The sequence below is a fragment of the Diorhabda sublineata genome, chromosome 2 (assembly GCF_026230105.1).
Source record: "Diorhabda sublineata isolate icDioSubl1.1 chromosome 2, icDioSubl1.1, whole genome shotgun sequence".
Lineage (NCBI taxonomy): Eukaryota > Metazoa > Arthropoda > Insecta > Coleoptera > Chrysomelidae > Diorhabda > Diorhabda sublineata.
Genome location: NC_079475.1, coordinates 16,247,482 through 16,273,140, shown reverse-complemented (window position 1 = coordinate 16,273,140; position 25,659 = coordinate 16,247,482). Strand labels below are relative to the sequence as shown.

Genomic DNA, 25,659 nt, shown 5'->3' with positions numbered 1-25,659 from the left:
TTTTGACGGCAATCAATCATTTATTCCAATATGACAAAGTCTAATTAATGTAAGGATCTGAAATGAGGACGTGATATTCTGTTGATGATAATACCGTCCCATACATTTTTTAACTTCTGAGAATTTCATTTGAGAATATATTAAGTAAAAACTAATTCTTCTAGTCACATTATTCCCTTACGAAATTGATAACGTGTGTGTTATGTTGAAAGGGCCATTGAGTAAGTAATATACTTGATATGGGTGATACTTTTTTGTATTAAAATACCTCACAATAAATCTACTAAACAATATATTTTCCCGTCTTTTCCGATTCCCAGCTAGTCAGAAGTAGTCACTGTATCTGTTAGTTGTCCTTTCATTATTAAAACTTCTCCATGTTCTATTTTTGTGATTTACTTCCATTCTTAGGTCTTCTATTTTCTTTATCCATATTTTTACTCTTTCTTCTTTTTCTAATATATGTGAAACGATTATTATATCGTCTGAAAACGTACCAATCAGTCTATTTTTACCGGTTCTAGGTTTCTCTAACTAATTGTTATTTCCAGTTCATAGTTTTTCTGTTTTATCATCCTATCCACGAGAAGTATAAATCGAGAAACTTCTCGTTTTATCTCCATCTCCATCCAAAACTCTGTCGATCTTCTTCAGTCTATTTGAACGTTTTCTCTTATGTTTTCATGTATTCCTTTTGTTATCTCAATTAATTTTCTAGGGATTTCTATTTTCCTCATATTATCCCATACTATTTTTTATCTATTGAGTTGAATGCAGCTTTCGAATCGATGAATGTGATATGTAACTCTTCGTCCTGTTCTAATTTCCTTCTAATTAAGTGCTTCAATAACTTTATATCCATTCATTTCTTGTTTGTCCTAAACATTATACATTTCCCCTTCTGTATTGTCTTTTCAGCACGCTTCTTCTATTTTGAATTACCTTATTGTTTCGTCCTTTTCCTTGAGGAAAGAAAATAAATAATAGAGAATTATAAACATTTTATTATTTGCAATGTCAATATTGATTTATTAATTATTTGCAAAAAGTAATGTTGATTGTACTTCCAGGAATCTTTCAACGTTACTCTTGGATTTGTACCGGTGATTTATGGTGTACAGCCGACATCATTAAGAGTGATCTTCTTTTAATATCCCTATACCAAAAACGAAAGAATTATAGATTTAGGAGAGTACCAAAGAAAAGTCTTTCATTAATAATGGCTGACTTGGTTACTACTTTAGATAGGGTACGGGGATAAATTGGTATCATTAGATTACTCGGCTTGAATTTTAAACGCATTTATCCCACTTCTCATTATCGATTACCGATTTTGAAGCACCACACCCCAAAGTCTCTTGCGATACATGATTCGTTTCACGAAAAACACCTCCTGGTATAACAAATAATCTCCTACCCTACAGAAAAAACATATCAGCGCCCTACCAAATAAGCACAATCCATCTTTGGAATTTTCCTCAAGAACTTACCGGATAGTAGTAGTAATATATGTCAGAACTTCAGTTTATAGGGCTTGTCTTGTGACGAATGAAATCTAATTTTATCCTTGTCAATATATCGGTATCCTGAAGCCGCTTCCATTATTAAAGCTGCTTTTTCATGGATCACAAACTCCACAGTAACTTCATGTTGCAACGAACATGATTGCAAATCAATAGGATTATGTCTATTTCTTCTCTCATTTTGACAAAAACTTGAATCCATTGTAGGATTGTACAAAAATGTAATCATTTTACGAACTGATATATCTGTGGTTAGATGTTATGTTATATTTCATTATTTTTCTGTAGAAATATTTTAATGTTAAATAGTTCGTCATAACTTATACGCAAAACTAACTGATATAATTCTATTTTATTCCATTAAAACTTCATTGTAATTACAAGTTTGTATTTTCACTTTGAATTTAGAACACATATCTGATATTGCCCCCTTGCATTTTTCCAGAAAAGTGGAAAGTCATAAGAAATATTATAAACACCTCACATCAAGCCTCATTATTTTTTTCTAATCCTGAAAAAGTAATAGAGATTTCTACTTGAAACTATATCTAAATCAAACAAACAATTTTTCACATTGATCGTCAAAATTCTGAGTGTCCTGTAACTCAATAAATTCTTAGGCTCCATCAGTCGTAGACATATTTAAGTGAAAATAATGGCAATCGCTGTGAGCATTGAATGGGCATTAAAGGGTCCGGCGTATATTATTAGCGGTCCTCTTGCTTTTTCATGTTTTATGTCTAAAATTTTGAACGGGGCGTCTTTATTCAATGTGAACTTCAAGATCATTGTTCCAAATTCTTTTGTGAATCTAATTCTTTTTATATAACTAGTTTACTTTATCGCTATTAGTGACGGAAGTTCGTTTGACTTAAATACTATTTTTTAATGTGGGTCATGGGTCCTGGGACATATCCACTACATTGAACCTTTTTTGCCTTTCAACATCCGGATTAAACGAGACCAGTCACGTGGAATCATAATTTTGAAATTATTATCAATTTGTTTTTTGGATCGTTCAAATCTTGCACGATCACTGTCATACTCTAAATAGGTGTGGCGAGAAAGCAAAAATTTCTGGTAAATTACCTTAGTTGCTATCTTCTAAATGGAAAAAAAAATATTATAGCCATAATGATATTTCGGTTGTGTCTACTTATGGTAGGTCGGGATATGCTGTAATGTTGTGAACGGTATTGGATAAACTTTTTTTGTTTAAATATACATAAAAACAATTGGTTTGAAACCTCTGCCCCCAATCGCTTCTTACCATATGAAACAGCTTGAAGAATCAATGCAGGTACTACGGTCGCGAAAAGTTAGATTGTATACAGATAACGCACGTTTGTAGTTAAATATGTTACAAGCAAAACCTATTGTAAGTTAAGTACATGTACCCGTTAGCTTCTGCTTTACCTCCCTTTCCACTCTTGTAAGCTTCATCTGTTTCCCCTACGTTTGCCATGTCCGAAATAGGGATATCAAATGATATGATAAGTGGGAAAAACAAGATATTACAACATAGATGGTATATTCAATATTAAATTTACGAGGATATATTGACATCTAGTTAGCCTAGACCAGTTCCATACATAAACAAAATATTGTGTTACCATAGCAACCAACAATAACTTATTAGAAGTGTCAGTGTAAAGTTTGACGTCAAAAAAGTAAATTGAGAAAATCGAAAAACTGGAGTATCGAGCCATCATCAAGTATCGTATTTAAAAAGGTTAAGAAGTAAGCAGATTTACGAAGATATGCTTAATACACTTGGGAATCAATGTCCTTCGTATGCGACCGTGAAAAATCGAACTGCAAGCTTCAAAAGAGGTGAATTTTCCATTGAAGATGATGACCGGTCGGGAAGGCCAGTTTCTGTATCAGTCCCCGAAAATATCGATGCATTTCATGACGTGATTTTATCAAACCGTCGAATTGGGCTAAAACGGATATCTGAAGCACTGAATATTTCATACGAACGCGCTCATCATATAGTTCACATCAATTTGGACATGAGAAAAATTGCTGCAAAATGGATCCCAAAATGTTGACCAAAAGCGTGCAAGGGTAGAAGTATCGCGTTCGATCTATGCTCGATTTGAAAACGATGTAGACTTCTTGAGCCAAATTGTTACTATGGATGAGACTTGGGTACATTTCTACGATCCAGAAACAAAGCAAAAATCGATGGAATGGCGACACTTTAGTTCTCCAAGACGTAAGAAGTTTAGTGTCCAAAAATCTGCTTCAGTTTTTTGCGAGTGCCATGGAGTAATCATGATTGATTTTTTGGATAAGGGTACAACAATAACTAGAGATTACTATTCGACATTACTGACTACTCTACGGGAAAAAATTAACGAGAAAAGACGCGGAAAGCTATCCAAAGGTGTTTTGTTTTTGCAGGACAACGCCCTGTGGAGGTCTGGTTTGCAGAGCAAGGAGAAACATTTTTTTTGAAAGGTCTAGAGACGTTGCAGATTCGCTATAATAAATGTATCCAATTAAGAGGAGAAAATATTGAGTTTGATGACAAACTCAAATAAAACATATCTTGTTCTGCCTGCTGCCAAAATTAAAGTTATTCACATCTTTTTACCTATTTATTACATATGCCATATCATATTTTATTTTGCCAACTATAAAGACAAACTACACATTTCAATTTTTTTCATTATAGCTTTTAATTTATAGGATCATAGGATAGGATCACCCTGTATATTTTGTGTTTTTAAAAAGAAATACTGATTATTTTTCACGTGATATTCTCTATACCTAAATGCCATAATTTCGGAGTTATAGCTGATTATTCTTTAATAATTTGTGTGTTAATACAAATCTCGTAACAAGGTCTAGTGTCAGTAAATTAGTAAAAAGTTCAACGAAACTGCTGCAGTAAAATATTTATCCAAATCATGGCGCTGAAAACCTACTGTAGACAAATATTTAAATGTTAGAAGTAGATCCACATTTGTGAAGTAGAAAAATTACGAATTTTAGAAAACAGAAGAGGCGATTACAGCAGATGCTTAAAATTTTGTCCATTTTGCAACATCCCTGACTTTTCAATTCTTCGTATTTCTGTGGTGATCTTATTTTTCAATTCCTGAATATTTTCAGGTGTTGTTTTATAAATAATATTTTTAAGTGACCCCACAGGAAATATTCTAAAGCAGCGTTTCTCAACCTTTATTGGCCCACGGACCAGTAGATTTGTTGAGAGAAAATTGCGAACCAGTGATATTTTCTTAACAACAAATTTTTTACAAAGTATTTATAAAGAACTACTAAGTAAGTTAGTTGTAACATTTTTATATAGTAAGCATATAAACTTTAAAAAAAATGACAGAAAATTATAAAAAAATCACAAACTCATGGATGTAGAAACATAACAACAATATCATTTATACGATAACCAAAAAATTAAATCAATGGGAACAAACTCTTAAGAAAAATTAGAACAAAACATCAGAAATTATAAAAATAATCAAGACAATCAATCAAATCAGACAAGCTAAGTCGAAGTGGTGAAATAACCAAAAGCCGATTTCGAAATTTATTTTTCATTACCGTCATAGATGAAAATTCCGATTCACATAAATATGTAGTTGCACAAAAATGCAACTTGTATGAAAAATAATCTGTACGTTTGTTACTTCCAACGATAGGAATTTCTGGAATTTGTCTTCAGTACCGTACTAATCATATATTACGTAGAACTAAATTAAGTAAATTTTTTCCGAGAATAAGGAAACTGTCCACTGACCAGTAAAATTTCTCCGTGGGCCACTAATGGTCCGCCGGACCAGCGGTTGAGAATAGCTGGTCCGGCAGTAGCAGGATTCATGTGGGGGCCGTTCGATAAAACCACGGCTTGCAATCCATCTTCTGGGAAACACATTATTTAGTTATTGCCTCGCCACACACGCATAGTAAAGTGAGGCACCATCTTGCTGTAGCCAAATATTATGTTAATGTCTGAAAATTTCTAATAATGAATTTTTTCAAATGTAATTGAAAATACTTGCTTGGTTTTGAAAATATCCCAGCCAACTCAGGTATAATACTATTTTCCAATAAATCTAAATACGCCCCACTATTTAAATTACCTTCAATGAACAAGTGACCCATTATTTCGTCGTCTATTATTTCAGTCCATACATTCAGTTTTTCGGTATATGGGGTGTGGGATTCAGACATTTAACGAGGATTGTTACGTGATCAGTATCACAATTATGCCGTTTCCATCAAGTTCCCTTGATATTTTTCTAATACTCAATTGTGGATCGTCTTCTAACAGGACACAAACATCTGAAAATTTGTTTTCATTTGATGCAGTTTTTCTTCGCAAGGATTTGGATAAATCTTTCACTGAACTAGTTTCGATAAGCTTTCCTACTAATTCACTGACAATAGATCTTGTTGTGGGATTTTGGTTAGGATATAAATTATTGAAGATATTATACGTTTCTTGTTGACTCCTACGTCTATCACCATATCCTAATATCATTAAGATATTCATTTGTTCTTTTCCAAATAAACGATCCAATAAACTTCAACAATAATAATTTATAGAAACGTCAAATTTGTTATTGTAGCAGTCGTAGCCACCGAAATGTTTTATTTTAACTTACCGACGAAGATAACACCTAGCTATAAATCCGAAACTAAGGCAGGTATAGAGAACATTGTCCACTTGAACCATTAAAAATTTCTGGGGTGTGTGATTGAAATACTGAAGAAAGAAAAAAATATACTAAATAAGGTAAAGTTGGAGAAACCGACTAATTAAGAAATTGAATGCCTCAGCTTACTGATAGAAAAGATAAATGGCAGTCCTTATAACTTTCATAGCTTTCTACTCAAACTTTATCAAAGTTAATATCAACTTATACCAAAAAAAATCTTTACTTCTTGAAGTAAAGTTCACATGAACTCTCAACGACGAGGAAATAAAAGAGGTCGTCTGGAGGCGGTTTATTTCTTACATAATGTGTCCCTGGTTAGGTAAAATCACTCTTGTGAGAGATAAAATATTCTCAAATCCAACTTTCATTTTTTGATATTTTTCCCTTCTTGATAAAAGACATATTTTTCTGTGGAATGAAATGTCTTTTATATGGAAATTATGAGAAAAAAATTCGAAATTGTTGTAAATTATAATTCTCATTTTTATTATAATAAAAATCTTTACTTATTATTGAAGGCGTAACACTAATAATTACTGATCCTTAAATAAATTAAAAACACCAAATTGAATATTATGTTTGACTAATCCCCCTTCTATATCCGACAATTTACAATACGATATCGGAATTGTTCAAAACTTTGCTGATAAACAAAAGTGCAATAGTTTTGTTTCGCAGGTAACAGAATTTGACATTGTTAAAATAAATAAATAATTATCGTGGGATATCGGTAACAAGTACAATAAGCAGGGTACACTCAAGAATAATGAGGAATCTCATGGAGCAGGATTAGACTAATTATGAAGAAGACGAGCAGAGAGGGCTTAGAGCTGGAAGGTCCTATACTCTCTTTAAAGCAAAAACAGAAAAAAATAAACCAGTACACCTAGTTTATAGTACCAATATCAAAATTATGGAATGCTCTTGAGAATATTAATATTAACCACACCGTCACAAACGCTTGATGACCTTATATGTACTTACAGGATGTTTCAAAAAAGATAATCCAGTTTCTAGGATAGAATCAGAAAAATGAGGAATATTTGGGGTTGAAGGGGGCGTTGAAGAAAAATCCACATTTTTTACGATTTTGCTGGTTTCACAAAAATCCAGTTTAATCAGTATAGGATCTATTTTTATAAAGTTGAATAAGTATGGGCACTGAACTATTGGAGGCCTTAGTATGAAACAAACAACAACTTGACGATCATGTATTGCAGTTCTGGGACTCAAACTGTTGTTTATTTCATAATAAGGCCATCAATAGAAACACATAATTATTTAACTTGGACATAGTTTGACATGAAATCTGTCATTAATTGAAAATAATGATGTCGAATCAATAATAATTACATTGGTAATTTGTTAAATTAGATATTTTTAATCAAAACGTACTCAAATTTTGAATACAGTGACATGTCATCAACCTCAGCCGAGTGTTCAGGAAATTCTTGTACAGCTGTTAAGCGTTATGCAGAAAAATTTCCTCGAAGGAACATGCGTAAAGTAAAAATAAATTTAGAGCCATTGACCGACATTGTCGAAATACTGGGAATGTGAGAACTAAAAAAGTAAATTCTGGTAGGCCAAGAACAATAATAACCAGCAATAAAGAATAGAAATAAAAAATAGAAAATTAGTTAATCAAAGGAAGGAATATGGCAAGACAAACAAATACGTCTTCTTCAAGTACTTGGTGAATACTTGAGGAGCAACAGCTACATCTTTATCATTACAGTCCAAGAGCTCATGGTAGACGATCTGCTTATTAGAGTTTTTTTAAACGCCCTTTATCTTGAATATGGATGACGAAATTTTTTTACTGAGTAAGCCCCAAATATTTTTCAGTTTTCTATCTATCCTAGACAGGGGATAATCTGTTTTGAAACACCCTGTATAACTGACTTAAAAATCGGAAATAAGGAATCCTCCATAGTCAACAAATGCCTTAGACAATTCACCAACACTTTCCAAAATATTTGTTTCCAAACTCTAACAAATTGGAAAAAGAAATGAGAAGGAATGTGGATCCAAATCGACGATGATATCTGTTTTTATATACCTTTTAATTTGCAGATAATCAGGTAATATGTCCAAACGATGCAAACTAAAGGAAGAATACGAAAAATAGAGACTGCAGATGAATGTAGAAAATATTTAGTACTTATAGAGTATACAACCGACAACTAAAAAACGAAATTATGAGATAACTATTAATAACTAAGAGTTATTTTTGACAAAGTTGGACAGATAATATGGAAATGAAATGTAGAATAAATAAAACAGAAATAATCTAAACTAAATCACTAAATGGGTTACAGCGGAAGGTTTGATGGAATCAGAAACGATACAATACAAAAGCAAATGAACCTTAAAGAAACAATTATAGGATATATATTTAAAAAAAGAAGTTGATTTAGTACAAGTACGTGCAGAAGATATGGGAGGAAAGATTGCCAAAAATATAAGGAAGTGGATTCGTCGTAGGTCGTAGGACGCTTTGAAACTGGTTACGCTTCGATTTTTGAGTGACGTTTAGGGATCTGAACCTGATTCCTAATTTTTACTTACAGTCTCCTCTACCCTCTCTTTTGAAAGGTGATACCTAGACTGATGAAATTTGGTGCGAATCATATCATCACTCCCGGTGGAAACCATTGAAATATGTTAATTATATATCCCTTATTTCACCCTCCATTAATGTATCTTCTCGGATTACCTAATTCGCGAAGAACCATAAATTTCCCCTGTTTACTAAATACTTATAGTTATTATTGTATATTTTTCAGATTTATTACTCAAGGTAAGTTGTACACTGACTACTCCTAAAGAAAACCAACGTCTAGTTAAGTGATTCCAAGTATCACTTAGACACTTGAAGTTCCATTAACGTATAACTTACTTTAGTCGAGTACGCTAATGGGATTCTTGAAATCAAGTTTAATCAATTTTTTTTCTTAATAAATAGTTTTTACAAAGTTGTGAGCTTCTCTACTAGTGGTAACAGGTCGTGAAATAGGCATTGTGACATCATCAGGTAACCGTAACCAATAATATTAAATGGGACCTTATGACCTTATTTTGATAATTGATCAAAATGTGCTCCATATACTTTCTGACAGTAAAACATCAAACTCTTTTCGGACTAGATAAAACATTTTAGAGCAAATTGCTCTACATTCTTCAGCAAATCGTTGTATTAGAAAGTCAATACTCTTAGAAGCTGTAGCGTGAAGTTGAGATTTGAGGTATACCCACAGAACAAAATCTGAAGGTGCCAGATCCAGTGACCAAACTGGCCATTCGATGGAACCGCCCTGTCCAATCTTTCTACAAAGAAATTCCTTATCTAGATAACATCTTACTGCAAAGTAATAGTTTGCAGAAGCACCAACTTGTTGAAACGTTATGTTATTTCCAAGTTACTATATTTACTTTGAATATCTTGAAGAATTGACGGTTCATTTGTGTTTTTTACCATCTCAAGGTATACTTCTAAATAAGCCTATATTGGAGCTCAAAAAAAGAGGCTCGACTATTTGATTTTCCAAAATACCTTTCCAGACAATTACTTCCAAAGGGAACTGTGTATGTTTTTTACGAAATATGGATTTAAATCACTTTCACATCACTAAAACAAATTGTTCTTACATAGTCTAGCTGCTGAGGAATTTTAGTAACATATTTTCCCAGATTTTCAGTGTTTGGTTGGAGTCGTCATCTGAAAGTTGATGCATTATTTTTTATTTGTATGAGTGTAATTTGTTTCCAGTCAACACCCTATGTACTGACTTTAAAGGTAGACGTTACTTGGGTTGTGGAAGAAGAAGGGTTCACTACAATTTCTGCAACTATATCAATTTATTTATCAATACTAATATTTGGTTCACTCCGTCGTTTGGCATCAAGAACTCTTCTTGAAACTGAAAAGTCTCCTTCAAATAGGTCCTCGATATATGGTTAGCTTTAGACGTCAAAAATTGAGCCAAAAATTCCAGCTATGATCAAATTTCATTGTTTATTTACTTTAACCATTAAAAAAAAATATTATCGATTTCAGTTACCTGGTAACGTCAACGATGTCTATTACGTCATCTGTTTCATCAGTCTAACTATCACCATTCAAAAGAAATGATGAGGGAGGGTACTTTTGAGAATCACTTTATATTGATATAAACAATCAGTTTTCTATCCTCTTAAAAATAGTATATATTTAAAGTTGTGTATAAAAGACTTATTCAAACTAATGAATTGTATCTTCTTTATTTTCAGAAGAAGAATGGAATTCTGATGGAAAGTCAGGAAGAATATTGTCTGGAAGTGATGGTGGTGAGTTAATTTTTACAATTTTTCAATACTAGTTATATATAATTGGTGAAAATTCATCATATAGTCATCTGAAAAAGCGAGTCGTCCAATATTGTTACTGTCCAGTTAACGCCGGTAAGGTGAAGTGTTAACCTTCGGCATTCCTCATAAACTCACCTCATCTTCCAGAATTGAAGTTATTAATCAAGATTGAACAAATTTTTTAGTTTTATGACTTCAGTATTAGTTGATAAATATACCACCAACTCAGTTGAGGTGAAATGTAGAGTCGTCTCTGAATAACATAAATTGAAAAAAGTCTTCATCCTTTTCGTTAAAGTCATTGCCGTATAAATATGATACGGATGGAATTTGTATTTTCTAAGAATTGGATTAACTTCTGCTTGTATTTTGTTTGGTAATTGTGTTCGAATATCCAACTATTGATCCTAGCACTAAAAATTAAATGTCTTCATTGGTATTGTCGTCTTCTCTTCTTGAATTTTGTAAACAATACTACCTATAGCACGATATCTTGCCAGCACAATTGCAAAACTTCTGCGGAAGGTATATTATTCTGCATAAATTCTTGACGCCCGAGGGATGTTCTGATGACATATGCTTATAGATGAGATTATGGCAATTCTTCTTCAATATCATCTTCTAAAATCTCACTACAAAGTATTATTATTGGGAGATGAACAAAGAAAACTGAAGTTACGAGGATATATACAAAAATTTTTAGCCTACTATAGAACTAACTTAAATTTCAATGTTAAAATATTTTATTACTCAACATATTCTCCTCTCCTCCTCCGCCACACAAAATTTACGACCTTTTAAACTTTTTTTCAGTTGAGAAAAGAGATGATAGTCGGACGGAGCCAAATCTGGTGAATAAAGGGGGTGTTCTAGTAATTCAAATACCTAAATCACGAATTTTTTGCATGGTAACATGGGGTTTGTGTGCAAAAACAAATCACCTTCGTATAGCTTTCCGCGTCTTTTCTCTTCAATTTTTTCCCGTAGAGTGGTCAGTAATGTCGAATAGTAATCTCCAATGGTTGTTCTACGTTTATCCAATCAATAGTGATTACTCCATGGCAATCCAAAAAAACTGAAGCAAGAACTTTTCCAGCAGATTTTTGGATACGAAACTTCTTAGGTCTTGGAAAACCAAAGTGTCGCAATTCCATCGATTGTTGCTTTGCTTCTAGATCGTAGAAATGTACCCAAGTCTCATCCATAGTAACCATTCGGTTTAATAAGACTACATCGTTTTCAAATCGAGCACAGATCGAACGCGATGCTTCTACCCTTGCACGCTTTTGGTCAACATTCACACATTTTGGAATCCATTTTTCAGCAATTTCTCTCATGTCCAAATTGACGTGAACTATATGATGAACGCGTTCGTATGAAATAATCAATGCTCAAGATATCCATTTTAGCTAAATTCGACGGTTTGATAAAATCATGTCATGAACTGCATCGATATTTTCGGGGACTGACACAGTAACTGGCCTTCCCGACCGGTCATCACCTTCAATGGAAAATTTACCTCTTTTGAAGCTTGCAATCCACGTTTTCACGGTCTCATATGAAGGACATTGATCACCAAGTGTATTAAACATATCTTCTTAAATCTGCTTACCTCTTAACCCTTTTAAATACATGTACTTGTTGATGGCTCGATACTCCAATTTTTCTATTTTCACAATTTCGGTGGGCATCTTTTTTCTTTTAGTTTATTGCGTAACTCTGGTTTACTCTTTTGACGTCAAACTTTACACTGACACTTCTAATGAGTTATTGTTCGTTGCTATGGTAACGCAATATGTTGTTTATGCATGGAACTGGTCTAGACTAACTAGATATCAATACATCCTCGTATATAGCCAAAATAAACTTTCGGAATAATAAAGTAATTTGTGTTTGAATTTGGCATAATTCCAATATTTGGATACCATAATTATGAAATGATTAAACAACACGATTGATAGTTCAACTCATTTTCAACCACTGTTTTAAACTTACTTGTTGATACAAAACGATTTATTGACTATACTATAAATAGAATAGCAGTTATGTTGTCCCAATAGTAAATCACTAAGCGGTTATGAATAACATGAGATAATGAAGTAGAAACTTCATCAAATTAGATTTATCATGTAAGTAAGTAAGGCTAAAAAATGAAAGATTTCAGCCTCCAGCTGCATAAAAATAATTTTGCAATAAAGGTTGCTTTCAAAGTTCATAGATCCGACTCTGGCTCATATTTTTCACGTTCTCATCAGTATGCAAATCTAGAAACTTGTTAAACATTCTCAAGTTTATTATGTCGTGTTTGATGTAGCCTACAAAAATTACAAAGAGTCTACCTACACCTCTGGTGGTATAATTGAGAACATCAGAATGAGTTGCTTTTCTCGTACATGAATACACAGAAGTGTTTCAAATATATACAAGCAAGGCAATGGTAGGATCCCATATTTGCGAATCATGAATAATACGCAAAGCAGTCTTCTGAAGAGTTAAAGCCATTTGAACTCTGTTAGAATTGCCCCATAAAGGGATACCATAAGCCAAATGACTGTGGACCAACGCAAAATAAATCGTACATTCTACGCGATTACTGCCTATACTGGGATCTAATGTGATACCCAACAATTTCACAGATCTCCCTCTGATACAATGTTATTTCCTGGTTTTTTCTTCTTTTGAATGAAGTTTCTTGAATCAGACGGATTAATCGGGATCAAACTTCTACGCAATAAAAACTGTATATCTCGAGAATAGCAAAATTTAAGTATTCTAAAAATTACATGAGACTATACCGAAAAATTTATCAAAAGACAAGAAACAAAAGATATTTATTATAGTAGGAGACTCGCCAATCCTCGTAATGAATGATCTAAGAAATAAGGTTTCTTCATTGAGCATAATATCTGCGTCATCTTATAACCTCAATAATTACTTTATGTATGTTGCCAAAAATGTATTCATATCTTCCTGATGCTAGTGCTAACTTGCACAGTTTATTCTTTAAGCCCGTAGTTTTAGCAGAGCTTCGCAGTACCATTAATGATATCAAAAATAAATACTGACCTGGACCTGATGGACATACATTAAAAATGTTTTCGAGTCTGCCCTATTGGACACTAAATCACCTTACCACTTCAATTAACGTTTTTATTTTAAAATGGCACTTTTCCTAATTGCCTCATGACGACTATAATTATACATCTGCATAAAGAAGGAGACAAAAATCAAGCATCGAATTATCGCCCAATTGCACTTCTTTTCATGTTATCTAAGATTATACAAAGATTGGTCAAAAAGAGGCTTTAATCATTTCTGTATAATTATAAAAAACTTACTACCTAATTTCGGTTTTCAAGTAACAAATGCACAAATGATGCCATATTTTCTCTCCTTAATAATGTCTAATCTAGCCTAAACAGCCATCACTCTACTGCAACAACTTTTTTGATTTTTCTAAGGCTTTCGATTGTGTTAATCATAATATTTTGATTAACAAATTCAGTACTACGGTTTCAAGAGGACACCTCTCGCATGGCAGAAGTCAACTTATAAGGGTTGATACAACGATGGCATCCTGCAAGCCAATAGAATGTGGAGTGTCCCAAAGCCCAGTACTAGGCCCTATTTTTTTTCTTCTGTTCATAAATGACATCGTCTATCTAGACGTCAGTGGTAAAATATGGCAGCCGGCAGACAGTTTCTCTTGGAGATCTGGGAATTTCATAGGACCATACCTAGTGACCTAATCACCCTTAAATCATGGTGTGATTCTAATCTTCTCTGTATCAACGTTTCTAAAACCAAATTCTCATCATTTAAAAATACATTGCAGCCTTCTTTATTAAATAACACCACCATTGACGTCGTTGAATCTGTAAAATTCTTAGGGTTTGTTGTGCACAATTTCTTGAAATGGGAGATACATATTGCCGCCTTATCTAAAAAATTAAGCACCTCCTTTTTTGCGCTGAGATCAGATTCCAAAGAATTAAACTTATCCGCCTTCTTAACAGTTTATTATGCCCTTATTCAGTCACATCTCCGATATGCTTTTCCCTTCTGGAGTACGTGTGATGCAACTCAATTTGATCAAAACTTCAAACGACAAAAGAGAGCTGTTGGATATTTACTCAGACTAAAAAGATTGAAATTCTGACTCTTCCTTTCATTTTATTTAGTTATTTTTATGTTTGTCTTTCAGTTTTTACAAGATTTTGTCCACTAATTATAACAATAACAATAAAGCATTTCTCTCTCAAATAGATGTCCATAATATGGCTAGAGACTCACACTTATATGTGGTTCACCTTGAATAAACTAATAGGTTGAAGAAGAATTAACCTTGCAGTAGTAAATATAAAATCGTGTATGTAGACTTAGATCTACATTTCTCATGTTTATACTAGCGTCTTCTTGCCAAAAATAATTCAGTGCGAAACTATTTGGAGCTATTTGAAGTAGGATTTCCATAACTTCATATCCCAAAATGACTTCAAAGCTCTACACCATCTCGTCACCATTTAGAGACTAACTGGAAAAAGGTTTCAAGTAGATTTCCTATTTCAGTTTATTATACTCGTAATCTAGGGGACGTATCGAAGTAGGTTTTTCATATAAATCGCTAGATCATAATACTAGAATAGGGTAAAGACATTCTTCAGCGTCTGTGGAGGAGTATAGTTTAGTATCAGTATTCTTTTCTATAATCTAGCATTTTACTGTGCAAACTGACCGTCCTAAGTATCACCATCGGATACGTTTGAATTTAAAGGGTAACTTAAATAACGGCGCAGGCGTTCTTTCATCGCAACGTAGTTTCTATTCCCCCATTTATAATCAAGCACCGCCGTCGCTAGCGTATCGGCGGGCGTCCGTTTATCACACGGCGCTTACTCATTTGACGACGACCGGCGTTCCGACGTCGATTTTTTGTCTAAACTCAATATGAGTTTTTCACTATAAACAAAATACGGTAGAGTTTCATCAGTGTCGGTTTTTCTGTGTTGATTTTGTGTACTTGCATTAATTAACGGTGTAATTGTGTTTTTGTTTCTGTGTGAATAACAAGGATTGTTGTGTGGGGGAAACGGAGCAGGTAATTGCTATGAATATGGAGAGTATTACATAAATCTATACTTTAAAAAGGATTCTATAATTATAGCAACAGATATCAAATATTAGAATTATTTTTTAATGATTACTTAAGCAGGAACCATAATACGAACAACTTTTTTATTAGTGGTTTTATGAAAAGAAGTTATTTCTGATAAAAGGTCCAAAAGTTAAAATGCAGTTATCAGATATCAATTTTTTGAAGCAGTATACGAGGTTTGTCAAAAAAATGAATGAATGAATTTTTTGCAAGAGTAAGATATCTTTATTTTTCACAATTCAGAAAAATGTTGTGAAGTAAAGTTGTTTTGAATTGAAAGTTATATTTGAATATGTAATTACCGCCATTTATTATGAAAATTCAGGTGTTGTGATTATATACTAATCATTACGTAGTAATTATTCTGGCTGGATAGAATTTATCTCTTTTACCTGTTTAAAATATGACAACCTTTCTATTTATTACTGTTTTTGAACAACCTTGCAATTTACATACGTGATGAATGCATAATTAAATTTTAATTCAATGTCCTACACCTTCGACTTCGTGAACATTTAATTGTTCTTTTGTCAAACTCTTGTATTACTTTCCTTATCATATTTGGAGTAATTTTTTAATATTCTTCAGAAACAATCCTCTCCAAATGGTCTACCTTATCAAATGGTCCTCGCTGATAAACCTTCTGTTTTAAGTAACCCCATAAAAAAGACAAGGGGAGTGAAATCAGCAGAATTAAGAGGCCAAAAAATATCTGTATACCTGTGAATCACCTTCCCATTAAACATATTTTCTAAGAGTACTCTAATGTTAAATGTACTGTGGATGGAAGCACCGTCTTGCTGGAACCAAATTGTCATACGTTCTTATAACGGAAAGTCGTGCAAAAAATCACTTACATACTTGATTTTCTAATAATTGTAAGTATTGTGCGGCATTTAAGGAATGTCGAAAAAAAATTAGAACTTATTTTTTTTTGTACACACTATACGTTCGTTTTAAATGAATATTGGTTTCGAGTTATTATATTACATATTATTGCTCTTGTAAAAAACGGGTATTCATCCAACTTTCCTTGGATCATAGCGTAGAATTTAAAACGAATATCTCAAACCCTTGGTAATAACGTGTGTACAAATTGCGGTTAGTATGCATGGTATTTATTACCTTTCAAAATATTTGTCACTGTATCTTCACTTGCTGAAGTAGTTTGGATTGCAGAGGGCCTTTTTCTTAATGACATTTTTGAATCACTTCAAATTCAGTGTCTTCATTCGTAAGCCATTTTCGGCGTTTACTCTTAAATTTATTTTCTATACTTCCACTAGCCTGAAATTTATTTAAAATTTCTGTAACTGTTGACTGCCTAATATTTCTATGCGGATGTCTATTATTAAAAATATTTGCGGCCTTTTTTTGTAATTATCTCCAATAATTAACACAAGACTATTACGGTAGGCATGACTAGAAGAAAATCTATCTGTTTAAGCTACAATTCTTATTTTCGTCTCTCGAGCAATTGCTATGGGTTCAAAATTAGCATACATGGCTTTTTTGGCGGCGGATTGATGTTATTAAAGTTTGGTTGAGAACAAATGAATATTTCGAGGGGTCGCAGTGCAAAAAAAGTGGTTATTCACCTTTGCTCACCTCTGCAGGTCAAACGAAAAGCGACTGAAAAATGAAATTTCACATGTAGGTTCAATTAGTTGCGAGATGATTTCCTGTCTAAGGTCGAAACTTTCCATCTCCACCCCTCTCCATTTTATGGTCATTTTTGTTATATTTTCTTATTTTTTGACCAGAAAATGTTTAACTAGAGTGTTCGAACTTCGCATGCAAGTAGGGGTTATGTTGAAGAATTGCTTTCTCAAGTTCAAAGTTTTCTTCTTCAGTTATTTTAGCACAAAACGCCCGAAATCATTTTGATCGTTGTAATTGTTGAACTGGACCGCCTCCTATTTAATGAATAATACGAGTATGATCGTTGCTAGGGTGATTTTTTTTACTTCCATTTTCGAAAATTTCTTGTCATTATGACAATTTTTTCTTTGTTGTCAATTGGAATTGAACAAGAGGGTTCGAGACCACCGGGTCTATTGAAATTATGAATTTTCATTCGAGAGAGAGAGTTAACTTGTGAAATGAAAAGTTATTGAGGAATAGCAAATTTTCCATATAAAGAAATAAGATTGAGAATTGATATCATTTCCAAGAAATTCATTTTATGGAAAGATGTGTTTATGTATTAGTTAAATTCTTCATTCGACGAAAAATTCGACTTTCGTGATGGAGCTCTGCTGCTCACGGCTTTTTTTCTTCACGATTTAGTAAATTTGCCATTTTTATTATAATATTATAAATAACAACTCAATCTACATTCACTATCACATACTTCAAGTCAGGGCATCCTAGATTGCATTAAATTTTATCCCCCTAAAATAATATTTGAATATAACTTTTGATTTACGACAATTTCCCTCTAAAACATTTTTCTGAATTGTGAGAAATAAAGATGCTTTACCCTTGCACAAAATTCAAAATTTTCGACAAACCTCGTATACTGCTTCAAGAAATTGTTATCTGACGGTTGCAATTTAACTTTTGGACCATGCAGAACTTTTTATAAAGAATAACTTTTTTTTATAAAACCATTAATAAAAAAGTTTTCCATATGGTTCCAGCTTACGGAAACACACTGTATATTCATATCACACACTTTATTGTATATAGTATTGATGATTACCATTTCCAAAGATGTTTCTGTGAGTTGTGAGTATACTTTCGAAAATTACGTTTTATACGTCTCAATGTAAAGACAGAATGTTATAAGTACACAGTTATCGACTCTTTTCCTCAAAAGAACAAAAAAATATGTTCTGACTTTCAATTACATTTTAATAAGAAAAAGTAGATATTTTCCAAAACTTATAAGAATAATCTAGAAACTTAAATATTTTTGTGCCAAAACTTCGACCCGAATTCTTTTCATGTCATTCATAAACTAAAATGGATATACATATAATTTCGTTAACAATTTTGTTGTGAGATTGATTTTAAGTATTACTATGAATCACAACAAATCAAAATGTATTTTCAAATAATTTCCTTTACGAATACGTTAAACGACTTCTATTATTCACATTGAGAGAAAATTTATTGATGATTATGTATTTAGTAATACATAATCATCAATAAATTAATTCGTATTACAAACCGAATTATTATTCAAGGAATTAATTTTCTATCCTATAAAATCGATTGAAATTAATGTGAAAAGTGAAAATATTCTTGAACTTATCATATGTCTTAAGTGTAGCATGTTAAATGTTCAATTTAAGCCTCAAAAGTATATATTTAATCAAAAATTATATGTTGATATCACGAGAAAATTATTATTGAAATTATTTATCGTCTTTGAAGTTTAAAGTTTTGAAGAATTCAAAAAAACATAACGTTATCAGTAGGTGTAGAATTTGAAACAGAAAGAGAGTCAAATATTCTGTTGTTGGAGCTTGAAGAAGTATTGTACACAGGGCGACCTTTCTCAACTAGAACTAGTTCATCTTTGGGACATAAATAGAATGACGTTCCATCCATGTTCCATATTCTTTCCGGGTATTCTAGAACAACTAGGTCATTTATTAGTAGATCGATCAAGTGTCTCTTGAAACCAATGTCTAATTTTTTCTTCGGTGTTTAATGAACGAGCTCTGTCAATGTAAGCGGATTATGGACATTTACAGGTGGCTACAATAGGGTCGTAACTTGTTCCAATTGGTGCCAGTAAATGGCTACTAATGGTAAGGAGCAGTATTTGATAAGCTGCTCTCGGTCATTCCATTAATTAGTAATCGAAAGTAAGATTAAGTAAGTACACGATAGATCAACATATACTACATACTCTAATAAGTGTCCCTATGTCACATATAGTGCTCGTATTGATTGAAATGGATTTAAGTCTTGGCGGTAAGAAAGTTATTATACAATTCTATTTCCATATTGTATTTCTCGAATGTTTTGGCTTAGGCAGTTTAACAGTATTATATAAATCAGCCTTGATATTTTGAGATCTAAGTAAATTTAAATCCGTCCTGTTTATCCGAGGCACAACCTCGGTTCTATGAGCGGTAATGTAATTAAAGTCCTCAGATAGGTGTGTAATGTGGAGAAGATTAACGAGTGGTTATTAAATAGAAAAAAATAATGGAACAGCCATATAAGTAGAATGACAGATGATAGGGTAGTAAAGATCGCAAGAGACATATCGCCGGCCGGGAGAAGAAGTGTCGGTCGGTCCCGAAAATGATGGAGCGATAATATAACTTATAAGCACAACAAAATTTAAAACCCCAACCCCTCTATTTTCTTCGCTAAATTTCGAACTCAGTGCGTTATCTTGTCGAACTTTATAATAAGGATCCCTGTCACAGATTGTGCAAGCAAATTAATAATCAATTTATCGAAACTTTCCATAATTTGGTATTTAGATTAAAGCCTGTTAGCATGAATAATAATTAGTTTTGTCCTTTTGATATAGGCCTTTCAAATTCTTTTTTAGACGACGCCATCTGAAAGTTGTTCGTTCTGTATTCATTAAATACCGAAAGTTGCGTTTTGAGAGCTCCATGTAGTGAAAGTGACAGTTCCGTACTACAAAACACTTTCAAGACGCTCTGGAGTGGACAATTTTAACGTCCTCAAATAAGACTCTAGCCACTTCAATAATGATAATTGAAGGTTTCACTTCGATGATCTTGCATAACCTTAAATTCTTAATTTTCTGAAATTATTTTTATACCCGAAGTTTTGTCTTAATTAATCAATAATAATGAATGATGATAAAAAAGAAAACATCAGCGATGAAAAGTTACCCGAATCCCCGCCACTTTATGTTTATAATTCTCTATTATTTATTTTCTTTTCTCATGGTAATTGAAAAAGTTTTGTATCTTATGTATCGTCTAAAAAATGTTGTGTACGCCGCGGCTGAAATCTCTACTACTTTGTTGGACTCGTCTGTTGCTCGTCTCGCAATTTTCAGACTCGTCCAACAAAGTAGCACTTTCAGTCCTTGACATACAAATAACTATTTACTTATAATATGTGGGACTCCTCGCTACTGAGCACACCTTACCCACTAAAAGCACACCTCTTTCTACTGAATACACTGTTCACACCACCACTATATCAACACTCAGAATAAAATTGTCTGACGCGTGTTTTGATAACCAAGTCTTCAGGGACTGAAGTTTACCTTCTTGGTTTTCGAAACGAGCGTCAAACAGTGTAATTGTGAATGAATGTTGGTGTAGTGTTAGTGTAAACAGTGTGCTCAGTATGAATATCACCAACGGTTCCAGAAATTCCAGCTTAGTTATGTTACCTTTTTCTACTTCCATCTCTCTAAACCTTTGGGATCGTGTGAGCATTAATTCAAATGTTCGAGTCCAAAATATTATTTTATAATGTTACAGTTGAGTTCTTATGTACATATTCTCCATATTTTAGTCCAGTCTGCGTCTCTTTGGCATATTTTTTTATGTGTGTTCCACCGATGGCAGTAAAAGAGGGAACAATCGGCGTCGTCATTGCTGTTGCAGTATAGACATAGGACTTTCAATGACGTTGAAACATACATATGCAAAGAGTGTCTGTATAAGATAGAAATTCATTTCGCCGTGTTTCCTATTGATCCACTCAGGTTTAGGGTATTCAGAAACACGAAGAAAAAGATGAAATGCTCGAAGCTAACTAATTCTTTTCCTGAATGATCATCACATATTGGAAAGAAATGGATTTCATAGAATGAAATTGTGCTACAACTACTTAACTGTTTTATTATTTCAAACTACATTTTACCTACCCACATTTCAGATGTAAAAACAAACAAATTGAACTTTCTAATCACAATATTTTTATTATTTTGTTTATAATATTATATTAACTAATGTGTTAAATTATTTTAGTGCATATTTCCGTGTTCTCAAAATCAATTCCAAGCAAAAACTAACAATCTTTGTGTTTTTAAATTTTGAGCAAACAAAGTGGTATAAATTCATTTAAAAAAATATTGTTCATCGTAATTTATAAATACGAATTTTATAATGTGTTTTATAGAACATTGAACACATGCCGCCAGTGAAATATTTTTAGTTACTCATGACGAATCCTTTTAACAACAGTACATATAACCGTAGGCTGATATGTATATCTACAGATTAGTAACACTCAATCTAATATTATTGGAAAGTCTAGTTGAAAGTAATAATTAGTCTAGTTAACAATTTAAAAAACGTGAGAATATAAAACTACTAATAATGTTATCAATAATACAAGAGGGATAAGCACTAGAAAGAGTACGAATATTATAAACGTAGTAGTCGAGAAAAAAATAAGGTATTTGAACAATAAAACGAAAATATTCGTTAGGAGGTAGAAATATTCCATAAGAAAAGTCAACTCTTGGAAATATACCCCTAATGTTCAAGATTTTAATTTAATGCTAAAACTAAGGTTCCGCGCGCTCGTTTGTGCTCCGACGCGAGCCCAGTGAAAGTATATAATTCAATGTATATCGAAAAAAGATCATCATTGCTTTGAATTTTGATTCTCATTTTTTACTTTTTTGGCTCTTGGCAAAGCTGGAGTGCGATCATAGGTAAAAAACCAAGATGTGTCACACGTTTTTACCTTTTCAATCGCAGCAAATGTGAGGAATTGAGTAACAGTTTTGCACAAATTTTTCGCATGTTAAATTTCCGCGTAAAATTTGCCGCGTACATTTCTTGTCAATTTCTATACATTCAACAATCTCTCTAATACTTAACCGACCGTCACAACGTGGAATGGTAACCTGTACGTGAATCATCTTCAACATCTTTTAGACCATTTTTAAAACGATTAATCCACTCAGAAATACGTGGATGTGACAAACATCAATTGCCATACACTTGTTTCAATAAATTTTAAATTTCGGTTGAGGTTGCATATGAAATTTTGCAACAATCCTCTGCTTTATTTTTACGTCAATCATTTACCAATAGTTTCCTATACAAACGAAGGTAACGGCTACACTGGTTTGTCGACAGACACGGTTGACATTGCATTTGAAAGAATAGGCTTCAGCCCGACAGCTAACTATCGTTAATCTTTGACGCATGTTTACTTTTTCTGTAGTAGCGCTAGTGTCGCTACTTAATAACCACATGTCGTATATAAGATGACAAAAATAGAATCAAAGTAGAAACTAATAATATAATCATCTTAGAAAATTATTATTAACATCTGAAAAGTTAATCTTCCGAAATTGTATACGTTAAGCAAAGAGCAAGTCAAAAAGTATATTAAAGTCTTTATAATTTTATTGTACGAACTTTTTCACACTCATGAGTTCATCATCTTTTACGTACATTTGCACGTTTATTTACTTTGTTTTCCGAAAGTAGAACAATGTTACTACCTACGAAAAATTCAGACATTCTTATAACATACATATAACACAATCCAAACAGTCTCTTGATATTTCCAAATAGAACCGTTAATTAATATGCTTCGATTTTGAGACCTCGTTTATCGTTCGGGGGAAATTGATTTTGACCCCAAATGGTGGATATCGACTACTATATGAATTGCAAATTAGTGGATGGACAAATGGAATCCTATAACAAGAGAGAGCGCCAAGAAAATCTTATCATTAAACAGCGTAATCACAAGAAATAAGAAAGTATCTAGTAAATATGAATAGCAAACTTTTGAAGTGATTTAAATCGGGTTGGAAATGGTTTAACAAATCTGAACGAAGTAGTTTAAAAAATCAGGGAGAAACTATATAAGTGTGGTTGAAAGAGAACTACTCGAGGAATGGAAGAAGAATACGATAAGTGTCGGAAGACTATGGAAAGAGAATTAAAAGTTTCTAATATTCCATTATTTGCATCCAGTAATGTATGGAATGTACAACCAACATCGATACGAAAGATAACTAAAGACGATCCAACATTTTTCATGATAACCTAGAAATACGATAAAGTTTGTTATGCGACGTTATTATTCAAGCAGTTACAAAAACTCTCTGACATTTTTTGATATCCTGCCAACTAGTTATTTCATTCAAGAGCCAAAAATAAGTGGGTCTTTATAAAAAAGTCCATAAACTGTTCTATCCGTTAACTTTATGTCTCTGATCGGACTTTTTAAGTTCACAAATTTTTTCTCTTCTGATGTAATCCTGATAAATGTGGATAATAAGATGGTATCGTAAACTAATAGCAATAAAGTTATAATTTAACCTAAAAAAGTAGTAGACATAGAATAAGAAAAAGATATATATCATGAAAGTGAAAGTTGATTATTAGTCCGGTCAATTTAGACATAAAAATGATGGTCAAATAACAAAAATTCCCGGAAAGACAAATAATGTTGCAGAGATATGTGTGTTATATAAGTTATTCAGGGTCAAAGGTTAAAATTTGAGGTTTTTTGGGTTTTATAAAGCACCTCAAATAAAAGTTGTAGTTCTTAAAATTCTCTACATATGGTTCCTAAAAGTTACCATTCCTGAGATATCGCAATTCTAAGAGTCACATTATAAATGATATGCACATATAGGCCACGTATATACATAATCAGGCACTTAAGACAATTATAAATACCTATTTTTGTCTATTTTATTCTATTCTGAAAATATTTATTCAAAAGATAGCCCTTAACTGAATCCCGTCTACCCACGTGGCCTTGTGAAAACATCTGGCCATCCTATTGTATGTAGGTCTCGTTTATATATCTACCTGTTTCTTTTAGTGCTAAATCTTCAGTTCCAACATCGTCATCTGCTATTCAACATCTTAAATGGAGTGTATTATCAAGTTCAAATATGGTTAGGGAGACTGGGGTTGGAAATTGGTAGATAATACTCTGGAACCGATTAAAACTCTACTCCCACCTGCTCCAGAAAATCTCTTCAACACTATTTTTTGCAATTGCAAAAGAGGTTTTAGTTCTAAATGTGGTTGAAAAAAAGTCGCGTTACTGTATTCATCAGCGTGCACCAATTGTCAAGGTCAGTCTTGCTCAAATGTCCAGTTGAGTACAAATGAGGAAGATTGCTATGATTTTAATAAATAGTCCAATGACTCAACCACATCTGAACAATTTATGAACATTCAGCGAGAGAAGAGAAAGTAGATGGAATCGAACAAGACATGACTGTTAAAGTGGACTATGAATCTAATTAAAATATCTAAGGAAATTCGATTTGAGAATAAGAGTTGAATCATGTAAATCCAAACAGCAAAAACGCTGTCTTAGATATATTCATGTTGCAAGGTAGTTGCAAATAACATTTTCCTCTCTGTTTGTGGTGACATATTTCAAATTCAACTATTTCGTCCAGTTATTGTTTGAAATAATTCAATGGAGTTGTATCAACCAAAACAATCACGATTCAACCTTAAATTAGTTTCCTTATTTTCTCGAATCCTCAATATAATTGGTGTGAATGCATACGTTCTGCATTAAACATTTGAAAATATTAAAAAATTAGAAAAAACAGATGTTATTAAAGTACTAGCTGATAAAGTAGTACAATGATTGATATTTTCAAGTGCTACAGTTATCCATTATGGACTATTATCACAAATTATATTTTCGATGGCCGAAATTATGTTTCTAAAAACTTCATTAAACTCAAAATTACAGTAATTTTATAGAGTTGAATGAACAAAATTAATTTCATATGCGAATTAACTATAATTCGTTCATTGAATGAACTGAATTCATTAAAAAGTTATTTACAACATTCATATTTATAATAAAATAAATGCTGACAAAGTGTTTATGACACTTGATACTATTGCGCTTTATTTAAAGAATCTTCTGGAATATTGAAGAAGAATGAAAAATGACGGAAATATTTTTCATATCTTGTTATCTTCCTTCTTCTTATTCGATTTCTTTAAATTTCTGTTTTCTCACAAATTTT

At 32.6% G+C, this 25,659-nt stretch overlaps 1 protein-coding gene across 15 annotated transcripts in view; it reads left to right on the top strand.

The window, feature by feature from the left end:
* The window catches only part of LOC130452669 (coiled-coil domain-containing protein CG32809), a 389,513-nt gene that overhangs the window by 52,280 nt on the left and 311,574 nt on the right, over positions 1-25,659 (top strand). For 13 of the 15 annotated variants that reach the window (XM_056792043.1, XM_056792048.1, XM_056792042.1 and 10 more), the window contains exon 3: positions 10,487-10,543. In XM_056792043.1, the coding sequence (XP_056648021.1) occupies positions 10,487-10,543 (57 nt within the window). Of the gene's footprint in view, positions 1-10,486; positions 10,544-15,476; positions 15,663-25,659 lie in introns of those variants that run through there. The other 2 variants (XM_056792053.1, XM_056792052.1) reach the window with 2 other exon arrangements.